Here is a 19,961-nt window from a genome sequence, read left to right on the forward strand (position 1 = left end):
ACTAATTTCAGAATGGATAGAGGCCAACGATCTAGTACTTCTAAATAATAACCAACCCACTAGATACGATAAAAGCAATAACAACATGTCGGCTATCGACCTAACAATCTGCACAGCAGATCTAGCTCAAAGCACACAATGGGAAGTTCACGACGCCCCCCTAGGAAGTGACCACTTCCCAATAAATATAACCATAGGAAATACTAACGTCCCCCACCAAACTGAAAGCTCAGAGCCCAAATTCAATTACAATAAAGCTAACTGGGACAAATTCCAAGATATTTGCAATCAAGTAAACCTACAAAACATAGAAAATAATGACCCAGAAATATACTGCCAGAACTTAACCAACTTCATAATTAACACAGCCAAAAGCGCAATCCCTTTCAAAAAACCAAATAAATCAGGTAGGCCCTCGGTACCTTGGTGGAACGAGGAAATAGAACAAACTAGGAAAAAACGTAAATCAGCCTTCAATAAAGCCAAACGCGACCATAATCACATACCGGTAGCTCACCAACTAAACCACCAAGTCCAAACACTAGTCAAAATAGCAAAAACCAGAGACTGGAAAAAATTCTGCGAGGGACTAAATAATCGCACAGATGCCAGAACAGTCTGGCGCAAAATCCACGCCGTCAGAGGCTTAAAAAAAACAAAAAAAACGCCTAACATAAACAACTCAAATACTCCCAGCGAAAAAGCAAATAACCTAGCAAACCACTTTTCGGCAATAAGTAGCAATAACAACTTCAGCCATAAATTCAAACAAAAACTCCAGGCAGAAACCAAACCTATCCAAGAACCAAACAATAACAACCTAGAAATAAACCAACCGTACACAATAGAAGAACTAAACCACGTACTTCAAAATAGGAAAAAAGGAACAGCCCCAGGTCTAGACTTAACTTCCTACCAAATAATCAAAAAACTCCCGCCCAAACTACTCCAGTCACTACTAAAACTCTATAATCTAATTTATCTAAACGGCCAGGTTCCAAATCCTTGGAAAGAAGCTCTCATTATCCCCATCCCTAAACCCGGTAAACCAGCCAACCAAGCCAACTCCTATAGGCCAATATCGCTCACCTCTAACCTATGCAAAGTAATGGAATCCATGGCAAAAAATAGACTCCAACACTACTTAACCCAAAATAATATAATTAATTCAGACCAAAGCGGTTTTACTCCCGGCCGCTCAACCCTAGATAACCTAGCACGTCTAGAACAGGATATTAAAACAGGACAACTAAATAAACAATATACTACAGGCATCTTTCTGGACTTTTCCAAAGCCTTCGATATGGTATGGCACAACGGGCTAATCCAAAAACTTAAAAAAATAGGACTAAAAGGTCAAATCATAAACTACATCCAAAGTTTCCTTAAAAACCGTAAAATCACAGTGGGTATAGACCAGGCCTTGTCGGACCAGTGTCCACTAGAAAACGGCACACCCCAAGGCAGCATTCTTAGCCCCACACTATTCAACATAATGATAAACAATCTCTTTGATGGCTTATCCCCTAAAATAAATACTTCCAAATTTGCAGATGACGGAGCCCTCTGGATCCGTTCTAAAAGTATTTTAACTTCCCAGGACTTACTCCAGAAATCACTAAACAAAATACAACAATGGGCCGATAAATGGGGGTTCTCCCTAAACACTGAAAAAACCACAGGAATAGTATTTAAACATAAAAATATGACACGGGCCACCCCCACCCTTAAACTAAACAACAAACCAATCCAATTTCAGAAACAAACTAAATTCTTAGGACTAATATTCGACGAACATCTCTCCTGGGATGCCCACGTCCAAAACCTAACCACAAGATGTAGCAAAGATTTAAACACACTAAGATGTCTAACCGGCTCCAACTGGGGTGCCTCTAAAGATACCCTCCTCAGCCTCTATACATCCCTAATCAGATCCAAACTAGACTACGGCTGTGCCATATACGATACCTTAAACGAAACATTAACCAAAAAACTAGATTCAATCCAATACCAAGCCCTCAAATTAGTCACACGTACCAAACAAGGCACCTCCCTTACGTCACTTCAGGCCCTCACAGGAGAAATGCCGCTAAACCTACGTAGGCAACACTTAACACTAAACTTCTGGGCAGCTTCTCAATCAAACCCTCTTCTACAAAATCTCCTAAACCTAAACATACGTCCCAAAAACCAGGCACTAACTAGGAAACACCCTCTACTCACTCCAATTTCCCAACGTATTATAAACTACCGCAACGAACACCAAATAGGGAACCTACAACAAAACTGCAAAAAATCCAACGTATTCACCCCAAAACTTAAAATCCCCAAAATAGACACTTCCCTAGCCAAAACAATAAACAAACAAACTGACCCTAACATAGCTAAATCCACCTCACTAGCCTACATACATCAAAACTGGCCAAATTGGTGCCACATCTACACAGATGGATCTGCTGATCCATTCACAAATCACACAGGTTTCGGAGTCCACATAGCCCAACCAATAAGAAATACGCAATCCTTCCGACTCCCAAACAACCAATCTATCTTCACCGCAGAACTCATGGGTATCGCCACGGCCCTCCACAGCCATCACACTAAAAACCAAAATAAAATCCTAATACTCTCAGACTCACTAAGTGGACTCCAGGCCCTCCAAAGCAAAAACACCAAAAACCGCCCCAAATTAATAAACCAAATTCTCAAAAGTATAGATAAATTAACAGAGGCAGGCAAAAACATAGTACTCACCTGGATACCAGCCCACGTAGGAATATACGGTAATGAGAACGCCGACCAAGCCGCTAAACAGTCCCTAAAAATACCAGAGATAAGCCTTAAGCTACCAATAAGTAAATCAGAGATCAAAAGTATCAACAAACACAAAATCACCCAAAAATGGCATAGCCTCTATCAAAACACAAACACCCAAATCATAAAAGTCCTCAAAAAAACCCTTACCAAACCAAAAATCCTCCATCCATCCAAAAAAATCGATAGAATAATCACCAAACTCCAAACAGGACACACCAAACTAAATAACCATCTTCTAAAACTAAAAAAACACGCAAACGGGAAGTGTCCACACTGCACTCACCCAGAAACCATAGACCACGTACTACTACATTGCACCCACTACCTCATCCAACGTACAACATTACAAACCAACCTAAATCCAAATAAAGCTCTTACCTTAGAAGCAATCCTCAACCCCCAAAATAAAATAGAAAACTTCAAAGCCCTAGGCATTTACCTAACCAAAACAGACCTAATTAATCGTATCTAAAAATTCACTAAACCACCAACACTAAACATCTAAAAACAACAACTCACCCCCACACACTCCCTTAGTCCCAACCACTCCCCCAAGGCATGTCTTCCAAATCTCAAAATTTCAAAACTTTATATAAGCAACCACTAAACCCCCCTCCTTGGTTGCACTCTTCTCGCTTCCCCTTTTATATCACTAAATGGCCCGGCCGGGCCCGTGTGCGAAATACGCTCCAGTCGGAAAGCGCACGTAAAATCCCCTAATATAAGTAAGTAAGTAAGAGGCGACATCTCGGCTTGGACACTCGCCCTGCGAACACGTCCATCCAAGCTCTCAACACTCCAATCGACCATGAGAGATATCTCCCGGTCACTACCGAGGGAGCTTGTCTCCATCCTGGGGCCCTTGCTGGCTTACCGGGTTGGGGACTACTCCCTCAGGACTTCCTATAAGTCAAAAACCTCCACCCTCTCCATCATCTTTGATCTTGATCAAAAGAAGAGGCCTCTGGTCACGGCCCCGGCCAAGACCAAGCCAAAGGAGAAACTCGCCCCGGCCCCTACCCCCGCTGCACCACTCCCGATGAAAAGGAAAAGGCCGCCCAAGGCAAAGAAGACCCCTACAGTCTCCATCAAGGACACCAAGAGGAGTCTTCCCTCCACCCCTCCACCCCCAACAGCAGCGAAGGAACTCGCTCCCCTCGACTCCAGGGGGGAGGAGCCCTTCCGCTCGCCCGAGGGAAAGGGGAACGGGAGTAAAATGGAAACTCACTCAAGTTGCCAGATTACCCCTCCACCCACAGCAGCTCCCGTCGACTCCATGGGGGAGGAGCCCTTCCGCTCTCCCGAGGGGACAGGGCATGGGAGGAAGAAGAGGAAGAGGAAAAGCTTATTTTCCCCCGACTCCATCCCTCCTACTCCTCCCAACCAATCCATGGAGTACCTGACCATTGAGCCCCCAGGCCCTGAGCTCCAAGACAGCCACACCCAGACCGCCACACCACCAGTCCCGATTCTCCACGACTTCTACACTCAGACCAGCCCGGTCCGAGTGCCAAAGGAGAAACCAGAGGACCAGCGGATAACACTCTCTCGGAAAGCGGCCAGTCTGTTGGAAGCCCACAAAAGCCTGTCTCCACCGGTCTGTGGCACACGGTCCAACTGGATCAAGCCAAGCAGTCGCCTCTTACCATCCCTGGTTATGGTCCAGACCATAGAGGGCGAACGGTTCGAGCATGATATCTACAACTTCACAGACCTCAAGGAATTCCTGGAACAGAGCGACCTCGCCTGCCCAGACCACTTCATCGCCGCCATGGCAGCTCGTCTCATCAACAGATCCTTCCAGGACCTCTCCCAGGATGAAGGCAAGCTCGCCAACCTCCTCCTCGCTGGCGCTTCCCAGTAAACGCCCTCGTCGCCACACAAGCTCGCCTGCCGACGCCGAGCCTTCCCACGCTTGACCCCCTCCCCTCCAACCCACGCCCAAACTTTTCCATATTATTCAGTATTTTATTACCACCCACACCCCCCCAGCCAAACCCACTGCCCCCCTTAGCTTTATTAGATTAGTACAGTAAAAGTTACATTTTTTTGGGTCGCACTTCTTTATTTATTTATTACGCTTTTTTTCTCCCAATAGTATAAAGTGCTTCCCCGTGTGCGAAATACGCTATGAGTCGGAAAGCGCACGTTAAATCTCCTAGGTAACCTAACCTAACCTGTTTGGGAGGGTCTAAATTTTTTCTATTAGGTTGGTGTCTTTAAGGAAGGTGGCTATTTGTAGGTAAATCGCTGGTGGGTTGTCGGGTTTGAATAGCAGTGTTATATTATTGTTGTATTTGGGTGGGAGAGAGTTGTAAAGTGTTTGTTGTTGTTGTTTATATTTACTACAGGTGGTGAATATATGTTTTATGTCTTCTGTTGTATTGCAAGGAATGCAGTTTGGGCTTGTATGTCTGTTTTGTTTGTATAAGGTTGCGTTTAAGTTTGTTTGGTTACTTTGTATTCTGTTTATGACTTTGTCTGCTAAAATGGAGTTTGTGTAATTTTTGCATTTTGTTGTTGGTTTGCTGAATAGTGTTTTGATCCATTGGGATTTACATTTTTGAATGTTATTGCTAAAGTTTTGTTGTATTATATTGTGTTTTATTAGAGTTTTTGTTTCGGCTTTGCTTGTGTGAAATTGTAAAGTGGGTGTTTGGTCAGTAGTTGCTGTTTTTGCTGTTTGGTCTGCAATTTGGTTGCCTGGTATGCCTGTATGGCTGGGTATCCATACTAATGTTATTGATTTGTTGGATGTTTTGAGTTTTGTATGGGTGTTTATTATTTGTTTGATTAAGTCGGGTCTGCATTTGGAAGATTTGTCTGATATTTGTTTTATTGAATTTAGTGAGTCAGAAATTATGATATTTTTGTTATAGTTTGATGTTTCTGCCTGTTTATAGGCTTGGAGAATGGCTAATAGCTCTGCTGTGTTTGTATGTGAGTAGTTTGTATATTGGTATTTCTTTGTGCTTTGTATGGGCTGTGTTGTATGGACACCCAGCCCTGTTTTTTGGTTTTTGCTGTTGTATGATGCATCTGTATAGATGTGTGTATGTTCCGGCCAGTTGTCATGAATATAATTAAGTGATATTGTTCCCTTTTCTATATTTGTGAGTTTGTTATGGTTGTTTAATAGTTTGGCTAGGGATATGTCTATTTCGGGGGGGGGGGAAGGTCAAGAATATAAGTGTTGTCTTGGGGTGAGTGAGTTATGTGTCCTAGATTGTGTGTTTTAATGAGATTTTGCAGGTGTGTTATGAAGGGTGCTATGTTTGTCTTGTTTTTGAACTTTTTGAGGGTTGCTGGTCTTGAATTTTTGTATTTGTGAAGTATTTCGTTGTAAATGGGGTTTTGTTGTGCCCCAGCCCAGTAACTGAGTATAGATTGATGTCGTTTGAGTTGAATTGATGTAATGCCTGTGATGATTTGCAGTGTATTAAGGGAAGTGCCATTTCTAGTCCCCAGGGCTATCTTGAGGGCCTTAATATTGTATTGAATTGAGCTTTTTTTCCAATTTATCTGTTAAAGAGTGAAGGACCGGAGCGGCATAGTCTATTTTTGATTGAATAAGGGTTTTGTATATGTTTAATAATGTTTGTTTGTCAGCTCCCCAGTGAGAGCCGCTGATGGCTCTCATTAGATTAATATCTTTTTGGCAGGAGTTGACCACGTTATTGATGTGGGGAGCCCATGTGAGATGTTGGTCAAATGTGACTCCAAGGAATTTTGCTTCTTTTTGGAATTTAATATTTTCTTTAAGGAGTGTAAGTTTGGGTGTTAAATTTGTCATGAAAGGTTTTTTGAAGACAATGCCGATGGTTTTTTTGGTGTTAATTTTGAACCCCCATTGGGAAGCCCAGTTTTCTATTTTCGCAAGAGTTGGTTTGATTCTATTTTCAATTTGTTTTATGGATGTTGATGACGACCAAAATGATGTATCATCAGCGAATTTAGCTGTGGTGGTGTTTTTTGGGGTAGATGGGAATATGTCATCAATCATTAGATTAAATAGGGTGGGGGACAGGATGCTTCCCTGGGGGGTGCCATTTTCAAGAGTGTGGGGGTCTGATAGGGTGTTGCTTGATTTTACTGTTATGTTTCTGTTATTTAGGAAAGAGTGAATGAAATTTAGAATTCTCCCATCAATTGCTTTATTTATTAATTTTTGAATTAGGCCTTGTTGCCAAACCATATCAAATGCTTTAGAAAAGTCTATAAAAATGGCCACAGTGTATTGTTTTTGTGCTTGGGCTGTCCTAACGTCATGTTCCAAATGTAAAATATGGTCTAAGGTCTGTCTGTTTGCTGTAAAGCCGCTCTGGTCCTCTTTTATAAGGCTATTGTTTTGTATTTTATGCTTTAGTCTGTTGTTTATTACTGTTTCCATGATTTTACATAGGTGAGATGTGAGAGAGATAGGGCGGTAGGAATCAGGGTCATTTGGGGATTTCCCTGGTTTTAGAATTGGCACCACTAGAGCATTTTTCCATGTTTTGGGGAGGTGGCCAGAAGTCCAAATCTGATTATAAAGTTGAAGTATTAATTTTTGAATTTTGATGGAGACATGATTGAGAATTTTGTAACTTATATTGTCTAATCCAGTGGCTGGGGCTGTGTTTTTGCTTTTTAAGGCGTTTTGGAGTTCGTGGATGTTAATAAGTTTGTTTATTGCGAGATGTGAGAGTGGTGATCTGTTTTGGAATGCAGGTTGAGTGTTTATTGTGTCTTGTATGTGTTTGGAGTGGTTGGCGGAGCTACTTACGGTCGAAAGATGGGCGGCCATGGCATTGGCCTTTTCTTTATTTGTTTTAAGTAGGGGAAAGTTGGGCGAGTTGAAGGATTTGGCGATGCCTTTTATTGCTTTGAGTTTATTCCACAGAATTTTTGAATTTTGTTTGCCCATCTTCAAGGTTGATGTAAAAGTTTGCCAATGATTTCTTTTTGTTGCCATTATTAGTTCTTTGGTAAGATTTCTTTGTTTATGAGCCAAATGGAGTTTAGTTCTATCATGTTTTGCCTTATTAAGAGCTTTTTTCCTGAGTTTTCTAGATTGAATAATTTCAGGGCTCCACCATGGTACTGTATTATGTGTGGGTTTTGTTTTGGTTATGGGAATGCATTTAATGGATATGTTGTATAGGGTATTGCTTAGGTTTGTGTTGAAGGTGTCGATGTCAGTACTATGTATATTGTGGGGGTCTATCTGGTTGCATAATATATTGAACTCCTGCCAGTCAGCTTTGGTAAAATTGAATTTAGTTTGTATGGGGTGGTCAGAAGTGGGGTTGGGGTCAGATAGGGGTTTATTAGGAAGAATGTTTATAGAGATTTTTATGGGGAAATGATCACTACCCCAGGTGTCATTGTGGGGGTCCCATGTGAGTTTTTGAAAGAGTTGGGGGGTAGTGATAGATAAGTCTACTGCAGTAGGGGATTGTAAGTGGGTAGTAGGGATTCTAGTGGCTCTATTGCCGTTTAGGCTAATGAGATTTTTGGTGTCTAACCATTCAGTTATATATTTTCCAAATCTATCTTGGTAATTTTTAGTGCCCCACAGTGGGTGGTGTGCATTAAAGTCTCCTAGAATGAGGGTATTTGGGCCTATAAATTTGGAGAGAATTTCTAAATCTTAAGGTTTAAACAGTTTGGTTTTGGAGTGGTAGCAATTAATTACAGTTATTTTAGTGTCATTAATAGTGATGTTAGCTGCCAGGACTTCTAGGTTAGGAGTGGGGATGGGTAGTTCTGTAAACTGGATAGTGTTTTTGATGAACAGGCCTAGTCCTCCATGGGGGGGGGCCTGGTTTATTGGGTGGTCTGGCTCTATCTTGTCGAATGAAAGTGTAGCCTGGCAATTTGAAGGCTTTTTTAGGAGATATTTTGGTTTCTTGTACTGCTATTACATATGGGGCAATTTTGTTTAGGGCAATGAGGGCCTTGAGTTCATGCCCATTAGTATTGAGACCATTACAATTCCACTGTAAAAACACCATGTTCTGATTTGAAGGTTTTTGGGGGTGTTAAGGCCAAATGCATGGTGCTATGGGGCTAATTTGGAAGAGGGGTTGGGACTGATTTAACTTGTTATTTGAGAGCTCTTAAGGCAGTTTGGAAGTGATGGTATGGTTTTTGGTATAGGTTAGACACCAAAGCTATGTTGTGGATTTTTTTGGGGGTGGGGTTTTTGATAAGGAGAACTGCTGACAGGAATTCTATGATCTTGTTTGTGTTAGAGTGAAGTTTTTGTGGGGTGATTGGTTTGGGTGTGGTGGACCTGAGTGATTGTATTTTTTGAGCGAGTAGTGGTTTTCTAGCTAAGTGTGCTTTGACTTTGTGGGTTTTGGACTGGATTTGTAGTTGGGTGGCTAAAATTGGTATAGCAGATCTGAAGAGTGTGTGAATGGGGGTTTGGATAGGTTGGGAGGTGGGTTTGGGGGAAGGTGGGATGGAGGGGGTTATGGCCGGGTTGTGGGGGAGGTAGGGTGGGGGAGGTAGGATGGGGGGGTGGGGGGTAGGGGTAGGTAGCAGGGGGGTGGTGGCCTTGGGGAGGGTGTTGTATGTTGTGGGTGGGGGTACTGCTTGTGGGGGGCGTGTTTGAGTTGAGTTATCTGTGTGGGGTGGGACAGTGTTTACTGATTGGGTGGGAGGGATGGTGATTTGTGGGTGGAGGGGGGTCTGGTGGGTTGGAACTGGGGTGGAAAAGAGTTGTTTACGTTTGGGCTGGGTGGGTCGGGTCTGGGTGGGGGGAATAGGGGGAGGTAATGATGTGGAGGATGATGTGTCTGATAGATCTTCGTAGTCTGGAAGGCTGTTATATGTTTGTAGTATTCTGGCAAGTTTGGGTAGGTGTTCCTGTTTGATATGTTTGTTGAGCCGGAGGATGTGTTGTTGTTTGAGTGGGCAAGTATTTTGTGTGGCTGTATGACCCTCGGTTTCGCACTGTATACAGTAGGCCGCCCATGTGCATTCTGGGGTTTCGTGTCTGAGGGACCCACATTTCTGGCACATGGGCGGTTGTCGGCAAGTGGCTGTAGTGTGATTGTAGGAGTGACATATGTTGCATTGTGGTGGGTTTTTCCTTATTGGATTAATTTTGTACCTTAGTGCTCCGAAAATAATGTGTGTGGGTAGTGTGGTGCTCTTGAATGTAAGGAAGATAGTTTGTGTTGTGGTTCTGCCAGGTATGGGTGTTCTGTTGTTGATGCTCTTATAGTCTGTGATTTGGGGTTGTGAGTGGAGTTGATTTGCTGTTTTGATGTATTCTAATATATCTTCTTGTGTGTCCCTATGGTCTATGTATATTACCCCCTGTATAGATGTGAGCCATTTTGGTGTTTGCCATGTAATGTTTAGACCGTCTATCATAGTTTGTCTGCGTGCTTGATTTAGTGTGTCTTGAGTGGGAAAGGTGATTTTGAACCCCCTGCCACATCTGTTTATATATTTGTATGTTATGTGTATTTTTTTCAGGCAGAGGGCGAATTTGTTGTTTGAAAAGGTGTCGTTGAGTGGTGTTGAGTTTGTTGAGAAAGCCAATAATATAAGTTTGTTTTGATCTGGTGCTGTAGGCTGTTCAGATGTTGAGGTGGTTGGAGGTGTTTGTTTGGCACATGTTTTCTTTGTTGTTAGTGAAGATTCTGTTGGGGATTGGTGTGGTCGTTTTGTAGGTTTTGGGGATGGGGGTTTGGGGGCTGTTTTGGGTTTGGTTTGTTGTGTTTGGGGAGGATGGGGGGGAAATTGGAGTTGACTGTTGGGGGATGTGATGCTGCTGTGGGGTTGGTTGAAAGAAAATTCTTGTAGGTCTATTCCGAAATCAAAGGGGACAGGGTTTTGGTTGTGAGTGGTTGTAAGTCCCGGGAAATGGGTGTCTGAGTGTATGGGTGTAGTGAAAATGGAGTCTGTAAGGGGGGATGTGGGTGGGGGGGGGGGGGGGGGGGTGTTTGATGACATGATTGATATAAACAAGGTAATGGCAATATAACACAGGGTTGATTTAAATACTATCAATAGAATATAGAGAGAAAATATATAAATACAACAGTTACCAGAAAAACTAGAAAGAATAGAGGGGAGAGGGAGATGATAAAGGCACTTATCAAGTTTGGTTTTGTCCTTGGGGGTCGCCCTGGGGGGTCAGTCCCTGGCCAAGATGGCCGCCGACTGCCGGCTTGGTATAGTTTTGCTGTCTGTTCCCACTTGGGGTGTTTGTTCGATATCCCAATTTAGGAGATTACGTTGCTCTGGGCAGAGACCATATAATAGAGGGACGGCCCTCTAGCCTATGCGCGAAACCATCAGTGCTACGGCTTGTACTGCGCAGCCTGTCCGGAAGCGAGCAGAAACGCGTTCACTGCAGTCATCGTTTTCGCCTTTTTTTCTCATGCAAAAGATATATTTCACAATACATATTTGCATTCATGTATTTCTTAACATTGTTAGCATTACAACTGAGATTTGTTGGTGCCCTAAAGCATGTCGCAAAGCACTGTATTTGATGACTGTGATCACGCTTTGTCTTTGTCCGAGAGAACAAAATGGCGCACATGTAAAATCGGCAAAAGTGCAGATTTTGATTTTCAATAATGGCCTCTAATTCGCAATGAAAGTTCTTGGTTACCCAGGTGTATAAAAAGGAGATATGTTTAAAATTGGCTTGGTGCCATTAACAAATTTAGGTCGGATGCGAAATTTCATTATTGGACTCCAGAAATCGGACTAAATCTGAATTTTCCGGAAATAATTACACCCCAACTCTTAATTTTCGCATGCTTTCAGACGAATGTGTTCCTATTATCGGTCCTGAATTAAAACGTTTTACATTCATCACGAATTCCCCTTTGGCTTGGTACCAAAGTTATTAAGGTACGATCGGTAGGTTTTTTTGTATGATTTTTGGCGCAAGGCCATATTTTACGTCACATTTTTTAAGTTAAATTACCATATAGCAGACGACATAACATGCATTTTGTCTGTGATTATCAACCACATATATCGTTTGAAACATTCTACAAAGTGACTTATATTGTATGATATTAGAATTGTTTTTGTAAGACGCGTATTTTATTTACCATTGATTTCGCCGCCATTTCTTCGTAAGTTTAACTTTGTTTCAGTTAGGCTTCTATCACATATCGCGCATATACTACATACTACATATTTGTTATCTTCTGTAGATTTTGGCTGTATTAATGATAACTACAGGTGATCAATTATTTATTTTATGCCGTGTAAATATTGATTATGAGCTACATAATATGGGGCTAAACCCAATCATAATAATGTAAATATGATGAAGGTACTACTTACTTTGTGTATTTACACAACAATGAAAACATCATACAAAAAATATAAATCCGTTACGTGAAATATTTGTATCATAAAATTATCATTTGCTTTGTAAATGCCAAGAAAGAAAAAGGATTACATCGGCTGTAAAAATAAATAGTCTATTGTCCTTTTCTATGAAAAATACATTTACATATGTCAGAGTTTGTGATGTTTTGTTTTGTTTTAATAGTAAAGTTGCATGCCTCGTTCAAGGTAAGAGTTTAACGTTTGTTTTTCATTGATTAGATATAAATAGAAAACTATTATGAAACAATTTGGAAAACTACAAACGTTACTACAGTTTACGATGTACTAGTATATATCTGTACCATGCTCGTTGAAGCTATATTGTTACCTGAAATAACTTATTATTTGTATGCTGAAATATCAAAATAATCGGTTAATATTAAATAACGATTGTAAAATTACAATCGTCCTCTTTGCTTTGGAATTTAACAGTAGCCTCCCTTTGAAAAAAACTTATCTCGCTCCTGCAAACCACATTATCACTGCTAGCCCCAAACTGGCATTAACCAATAACGTTTGATTCCTTCGAAGCACATTGTCGGACACATCGAAAATTCATTGAACAGCGCTCGTAGTTTAATGTGTATTTTTAATTCATTGGAACTACTAGCATTACAAAATAGTAACGAATTTACATGAAATAAAAACATACAATGGCGTCATTTGTTTCTGGCTAATAGTAAAGCATTTACACCAGTCGGTTATCATGCATTTTTGCAAGTAAATCTAGTCTGGACTTATTATAAGAAATAAAGTTAATCTGGAGATATATTTTGTGAACATCGGGAATATGGTGATATGTTACAAGTGTCTTCCTTGCTTCTGGATGAGTTTTATTTACACTTCCTGAGTTCCTGTGCAATTTACCGGATCGTAGTTTTCTGTAGCGTTCGTAGTTCGTTTGGTATATTTGTTTATTTATAATAGTTAGCAATTGCAGCATAAAATGAGATATATTACCTGATTTTAAAAAAAAATAGAATACATTATAAAATACTTTTGATATCGGAATCAATATTACGGTATTTTGATATCTTTTCCTTCACGCGCCCTCGAAAACTTACGCTTGTGGACAGACGTCATATTTTCATTTCCTATCTTTTTCTTTGAGTGAAACCTTTTGGGAGGTATTTACCAACGGCTTGGTAGCGGTAACATCACTGTCATTCTATTTGGACCAAGAGACATCCGAAACCAACCCCTGGTCGAAGATTGGGAATTCTTCAAGTGGCATATCTAGGTCCAAGACGAAATCGTCCCATTGAACGAAGTCGTCAATGGCTGTGGCGAATGCAATCTCATTAAAATCAGATCTTAGTTCTCGCTGCCGTTTAGCGGTAGCGAGAACTAAGATCTGATTTTAATGAGATTGTGGCAAATGTAAATTGAAATAAATGTCCCGGAAGACACACATGTTCAGCAAACAATTTGCAGCCAACTGACATGTGTTAATGAGAGATGTCATAAAAAATTCTTTGTAATCCGCTAAGAGACGTCCTTTTATTGGATTGTCGCTGGTCGTAGTCGGAGAAATCTCGGCTAAGGGAATTAACTCTTACCCCAGATATTATGTAATATTGTTTACGTGGTTACCAGAATGGTCAGTCGTGAATGTCTGCGCATCTATTGCGCATCTGCAGCGGTACAGGGAGGTTAACAGCGGGGGGGGGGGGGGGGGGGGGGGGGGGTCGGGGTGTATCAGTTACATGCCAGACCGTAGCGCTGATGGTTTATGATAAACTGTTGGTGAGGGCCGTCCCTCTATTATATGGTCCCTGCTCTGGGGCAGTAATCTGCGTGATCTCTGAATTGTAATTTCCGCTATGGTGTTTGCTCCATAATGGTTAGAACTGAACTCTATGTCGTGTGTCGTGTTGTCGTGTCACAACATCAGAATGCCAACACGGATTTTCAGCCAGGCCATGTTGTCCAGCCACAGGCCAGTGTTGACAACGCAGAGTGGATTAAAACCTTATTTGATCAAATGAGGCACTTGACTACCATGGTTCATTCCATAAACCAGAGGATGCAGTGTGTTGATAGCATTGACAGTAAATTAACTATGATTGACAATAAGCTGACATCTCTCGACATTACAATGATAGAGACAACACTTCGCGTTGATAAGCTTGAAGCCTGTGTGAGAGAGACTGCATCAGAAAACAAAAAGCTGAAACAACAGGTACGGGAGCTTACAGAACAGAGTACCGATGATCGGGACAGGTTGTCGAGAGATGTAGAAGACGTGTTTTATGACATAGACTCCATATACCAGGAACAGCGAGACCTGAAAGAATCTGTCATTGACCTGAAAACACGCTCTATGAGAGATAATTTACTCTTTCACGGGATCCCGGAAATGCCTGGAGAAGAACCTAAAGAGGTAATTAAAGGTTTCTTAAAGAAAGAAATGAAGTGTGACACAGACAATGTACATAGGATTAGCCCTCACTTATCTAACAGACCACGTACTATAGTGGCAAAATTTGCAAATCCAGACGAACGGCGGGAAATCCTGACTAACACAAGACAGCTGAGAGAAACGCAATTCGGTGTTAGTGAACAGTTTCCTCAAGAGATTGTGCAGAGACGAAGAGATCTACTCCCCCTTTTCAAGGAAGCAAGGAGGCGTGGTTTGAAGTCTAACCTCACAGTAGACAGACTGTATATAGACGGGAGACGTGTGTACCCAGGAGACGACCCGTTTATAGATCTCACCCCACGAGGCCCTCCCCCCAGCAGGAGATCATACGCGAGTGCCGTCGGTCGGTCAGACAACAGACAACCCAACAAGATGGCCAGGACTGAGGACACGGGAGAAAACAGGCCGCGGTAGGAGAATAACGGAGGTCAGCAAACCCGTGAGTCGCCTAACAGTGAAAACGTAACTTCCCACGAGAAACTTAAGATACTGTCTCTTAATGTGTGTGGGATTAGGACAAAGCTGTTGAACCCCGATTTTGTGAACGATGTGTCCAGATACGATATACTGTGTCTGATTGAAACTAAAACGTGTGATTTAGATGCTGTGAAAATCCCAGGATTCTCAGTTCATATGAATAACAGAACTAACGCACTGAAAACACGTGTATCTGGCGGGATCATTGTAGCCATCAAAGAGACACTATTTGACAAGGTCAGCGTCATCGAAAAGATGCATGATATTGTTTTATGGTGTAAGATACCAAGTGATTTCCTGCATGTTAACGATGACCTTATCCTAGGAACTGTGTATATACCACCAGAGCAAAGTAGATTTCATTCACCGGAAATATTTACAACACTAGAAAATGATATCATTCGTATGTCAAACTGTTCACAGTACATGTGTATTGTTGGTGATATGAATCGTCGTACTAAAAATCTTCCGGATTTTATCATTTTGGACGAATATTTATGTGACAATGATATTATTGACGAGGAATTATTGTTTTCAAATGTACAACTTCTAGTTGACACCGGTGTAAAGTTAGATAGAATATCAATGGATACTGAAACAAACTGTAACGGGTATAAACTCCTGGATTTATGTAAAAATAACGGGCTGTATATTGTGAATGGAAGATTAGGCAAAGACAAGGGTATTGGTAAACTGACATGCAGAAATGCCAGTGTTGTCGATTATTGTATTGCATCAGCAGAAACATTCCCATTATTAATAGATTTTGAGGTACAGGAGTTTGACCCAATCTCGTCCGATGTACACTGTGGCTTATCGTTAACGTTAGATTGTACAGCACAACAACTATCTCCAGTTATAGATGATGACAAGGATGAACATGTACATAAAGTTGTAAAAAGATGGGTTCCTGATAAAAGTGAAACATTTTTATGTAATATCGATAAGGTTGCCATTACCCATCAGTGTACAGAATTAGATGCATGTAAAGACCAAATAGAGCGAAATGACATTAACCAAATTGTAAATAAACTCTCTCAGACGCTGGTTAATGCGGCTGAAACTACTCTAGGTACTGTAAGAAGTTCTAGACATTCTGTACATAAGCACAAGCATAAACCCTGGTTTGATGAAAAATGTAAATCATCACGTAGATTTTACCACAAGCGTAAACGTATATATGGAAGGACTAAAGACAGTAATAGCAAAGCTATGTACATTTCAGCTAGTAGAGCTTATAGTAAAACCCTAAAGAAGGCATTTAAGACATATCAAAACAAATGTGTCCAACAACTGAGGGAATGTAAGGATAGTAACCCTAAGAATTTTTGGGAAATTTTAAAATCATTTGAACCAAAGAAAACAGCAGAAAAAATCAGTATAGACAATTTTTTTCAATTTTTTAAAGATCTTAATCAAAGTTCTGATGATAATGACGATGTTTTTGCCAATAACACAAATTACGATAATCATGATGATATCTTAGATTGTAGGATTACAGAAGAAGAAATTATGTCAGCTGTCCGTGCATTGAAGAATAAAAAGGCTTGTGGGTTGGATGGTATTTACAATGAGTACATTAAAAGCTCTATTCATGTTATGATGCCGGTTTACGTAAGGCTTTTTAACCTCGTTTTTGACACTGGAGTTTTACCTGAAGCTTGGCTTGTTGGCAAAATAAAACCAATCTACAAAAACAAAGGAAACCAAGCTGACCCAGACAATTACAGAGGTATTTCTATCCTAAGCTGTTTAGGTAAATTGTTCACTACACTATTGAATAACCGTTTACAAGCTTACTTGAAATCCACGCCATCAGAGGCTTAAAACGACATAAAAAAACCCCTAACATTGACAACTCAACCAACCCCGCCCAAAAAGCAAATAATCTCGCCAACCACTTTTCGGCCGTTAGCAGTAACACCAACTTCAGTAAAAAATTCCAAGATAAACTTAAAACAGAAAACAAACCCACAAAAGAACCAAACAATAACAATCTAGAAATAAATCAACCCTACACAATGGAGGAGCTCCTCTACGTAATCCAAAACAGGAAAAAGGGCACAGCCCCAGGATTAGACCTAACTTCTTACCAAATAATTAAAAAACTCCCCCTAAAACTACTCCAGGCACTACTCAAACTATACAATCTCATCTACCTAAACGGACAGGTTCCTACTCCCTGGAAACAGGCCCTAGTCATACCAATCCCTAAACCTAATAAACCAGCTAATCAAGCTAACTCATATAGACCAATATCCCTAACTTCAAACTTATGTAAAGTAATGGAATCAATGGCTAAAAATAGATTACAACATTACTTAACCCAAAATAACATCATAAACCCAGATCAAAGCGGTTTCACTCCTGGCCGCTCAACCCTAGATAACCTCACCCGACTAGAACAAGATATTAAGACAGGACAGCTAAATAAACAATATACCACAGGCATCTTCTTAGACTTCTCTAAAGCTTTCCACATGGTATGGCACGATGGGCTAATACAAAAACTTAAAAAAATAGGACTCAAAGGTCAGATAATAAACTACATCCAGGACTTCCTAAACAACCGTAAAATAACCGTGGGTATAGACCAAACTCTATCGGACCAATGTCCCCTAGAAAATGGTACTCCACAGGGCAGTATCCTCAGCCCCACCCTCTTCAATATAATGATAAACGATCTATTCGAGGGCCTATCTCCTAAAGTAAACACATCAAAATTCGCGGATGATGGAGCCATCTGGATCCGCACTAAAAGCATGAACATGGTCCAAAATTTACTCCAAAAATCTCTTAATAAAATACAACAGTGGGCTGACAAATGGGGCTTCTCCCTTAACTCAGAAAAAACAACAGGAATAGTATTCAAACATAAAAACATGAAACCCGCCTCCCCAATCCTCCAGCTAAACAATCAAACAATCAAATTTCAAAAACAAACCAAATTCTTAGGACTTATTTTCGATGAACATCTCACCTGGGATGCTCACATCCAAAACCTAACAACTAAATGCAGTAAAGACCTAAACACCCTAAGATGCCTAACTGGTTCTAACTGGGGAGCATCCAAAGATACCCTCCTCTCTCTCTACATATCACTAATTAGATCAAAACTAGACTACGGCTGCGCCATATACAACACCCTAAACAACTCTCTATCTAAAAAACTTGACTCAATACAATATCAGGCTCTCAAACTAATTACACGCACCCAACATGGCACCTCCTACACCTCACTTCAGGCCTTAACAGGAGAAATGCCACTAAGTCTACGCAGGGAACAGCTAAGCTTAAATTTCTGGGCCGCGTCCCAATCAAACCCTCTCATCCAAAACTTAATAAACCAAAACATCAGCCCCAAAAACCAAGCTCTAGCTCGTAAACACCCCTTACTTACCCCAATATCCCAAAGAATAACAAACTACCTAAATGAACACCAAATTAAAAATCTTAAACAAAACTGCAAACAATCAAATATCTTCACCCCTAAACTTAAAATACCCAAAATAGACACAACACTAGCTAGCCAAATAAATAAACAAACCGACCCAAACATAGCTAAAACTACCACACTAGCATACATACACGAAAATTGGCCAAATTGGTGTCACATTTACACGGACGGATCCTCAGATCCGACCTCCAAACACACAGGTTTCGGAGTCCATACCACACAACCAACTAAAACCACACAATCCTTCCGACTCCCTAACAACCAATCAATATTCACGGCAGAACTAATGGGCATGGCCTCAGCCCTCCATAATCAAGAATCCAAAAACCACAAAAAAATCCTAATACTTACCGACTCCCTAAGTGGACTGCAAGCCCTCCAAAACAAAAATACCAAAAACCGACCTAAATTAATAAATCGAATACTTAAAAGCTCCAACGACCTAACTAAGGCAGGCAAACAAATAACCTTCTTGTGGATACCCGCCCACGTAGGAATATACGGTAATGAAAACGCCGATAAAGCAGCTAAACTATCCCTCAAAATCCCAGAAATAAGCTTAAACTTACCCATCTCAAAATCAGAAATTAAAAGTGTAAACAAGCAAAAAATCACCAAAAAATGGCATAACCTATATCTAAACTCAAATAGCCAAATCAAAAAAGTGCTCAGCAAACCACTAACCAAACCAAAAATTCTCCATCCATCCAAAAAAATCGACAGAGTAATCACTAAACTCCAAACAGGACACACCAACCTAAATAACCACCTAAAAAAATTTAAAAAACACACTACAGGTAACTGCCCACACTGCAAACAACCAGAAACCCCAGAACACGCACTCATCCACTGCACACACTACCTAACACATCGAACCGCATTACAAACCACCCTCAATCTAAACAAGGCTCTAACTCTAGAAGCAATACTAAACCCACAAAATAAACTAGAAAACTTCAAGGCCTTAGGCGTATTCTTAATCAAAACGGAACTAATAAAACGCATCTAAAAACACAATAACTCACCAAATCAAAATCACATAAACAAACAAACATCCACCATACCCAGCTCCCTTAGTTCTCCTCCCCAATCCCATCGGCATCTATTCCAAATCTCAAAATTCCCAAATTCTATATAAGCAACCCCTAAAACCCCCCTCTTGGGTTGCACAGACCACCTTCGCCCCTTTCGGAAACACATTAAATGGCCTGGCCGGGCCCGTGTGCGAAATACGCATCAGTCGGAAAGCGCACGTTAAATCTCCAAAGTAAGTAAGTAAGTAACAAGCTTACTCAGTTCAGACTAATCTGATAAGCGAAGCGCAAGCAGGATTTAGAAAAAAATACTCAACAATTGACAATATGTTTATTCTTAAAGCTCTCATTGATATCTATAGAAACCTTAATAAGAAGTTGTATTGTGTTTTCGTCG

At 40.8% G+C, this 19,961-nt stretch overlaps 1 protein-coding gene across 1 annotated transcript; it reads left to right on the top strand.

The window, feature by feature from the left end:
- The first annotated feature begins 14,014 nt into the window (after positions 1 to 14,014).
- Positions 14,015 to 15,010, top strand: LOC124115361. Its single transcript, XM_046476309.2, has one exon. The coding sequence runs from the start codon at positions 14,015 to 14,017 to the stop codon at positions 15,008 to 15,010; it is 996 nt and encodes a 331-aa protein (XP_046332265.2).
- The last annotated feature ends 4,951 nt before the right edge of the window (positions 15,011 to 19,961 follow it).

This window comes from Haliotis rufescens, unplaced genomic scaffold (genome assembly GCF_023055435.1).
Source record: "Haliotis rufescens isolate VD_foot unplaced genomic scaffold, xgHalRufe1.0.p SCAF_1, whole genome shotgun sequence".
NCBI classification, from domain to species: domain Eukaryota; kingdom Metazoa; phylum Mollusca; class Gastropoda; order Lepetellida; family Haliotidae; genus Haliotis; species Haliotis rufescens.

Coding starts and splice junctions, on each gene's coding strand:
- LOC124115361 (XM_046476309.2), top strand. CDS start 14,015: ATGGTTAGAACTGAACTCTATGTCGTGTGTCGTGTTGTCGTGTCACAA.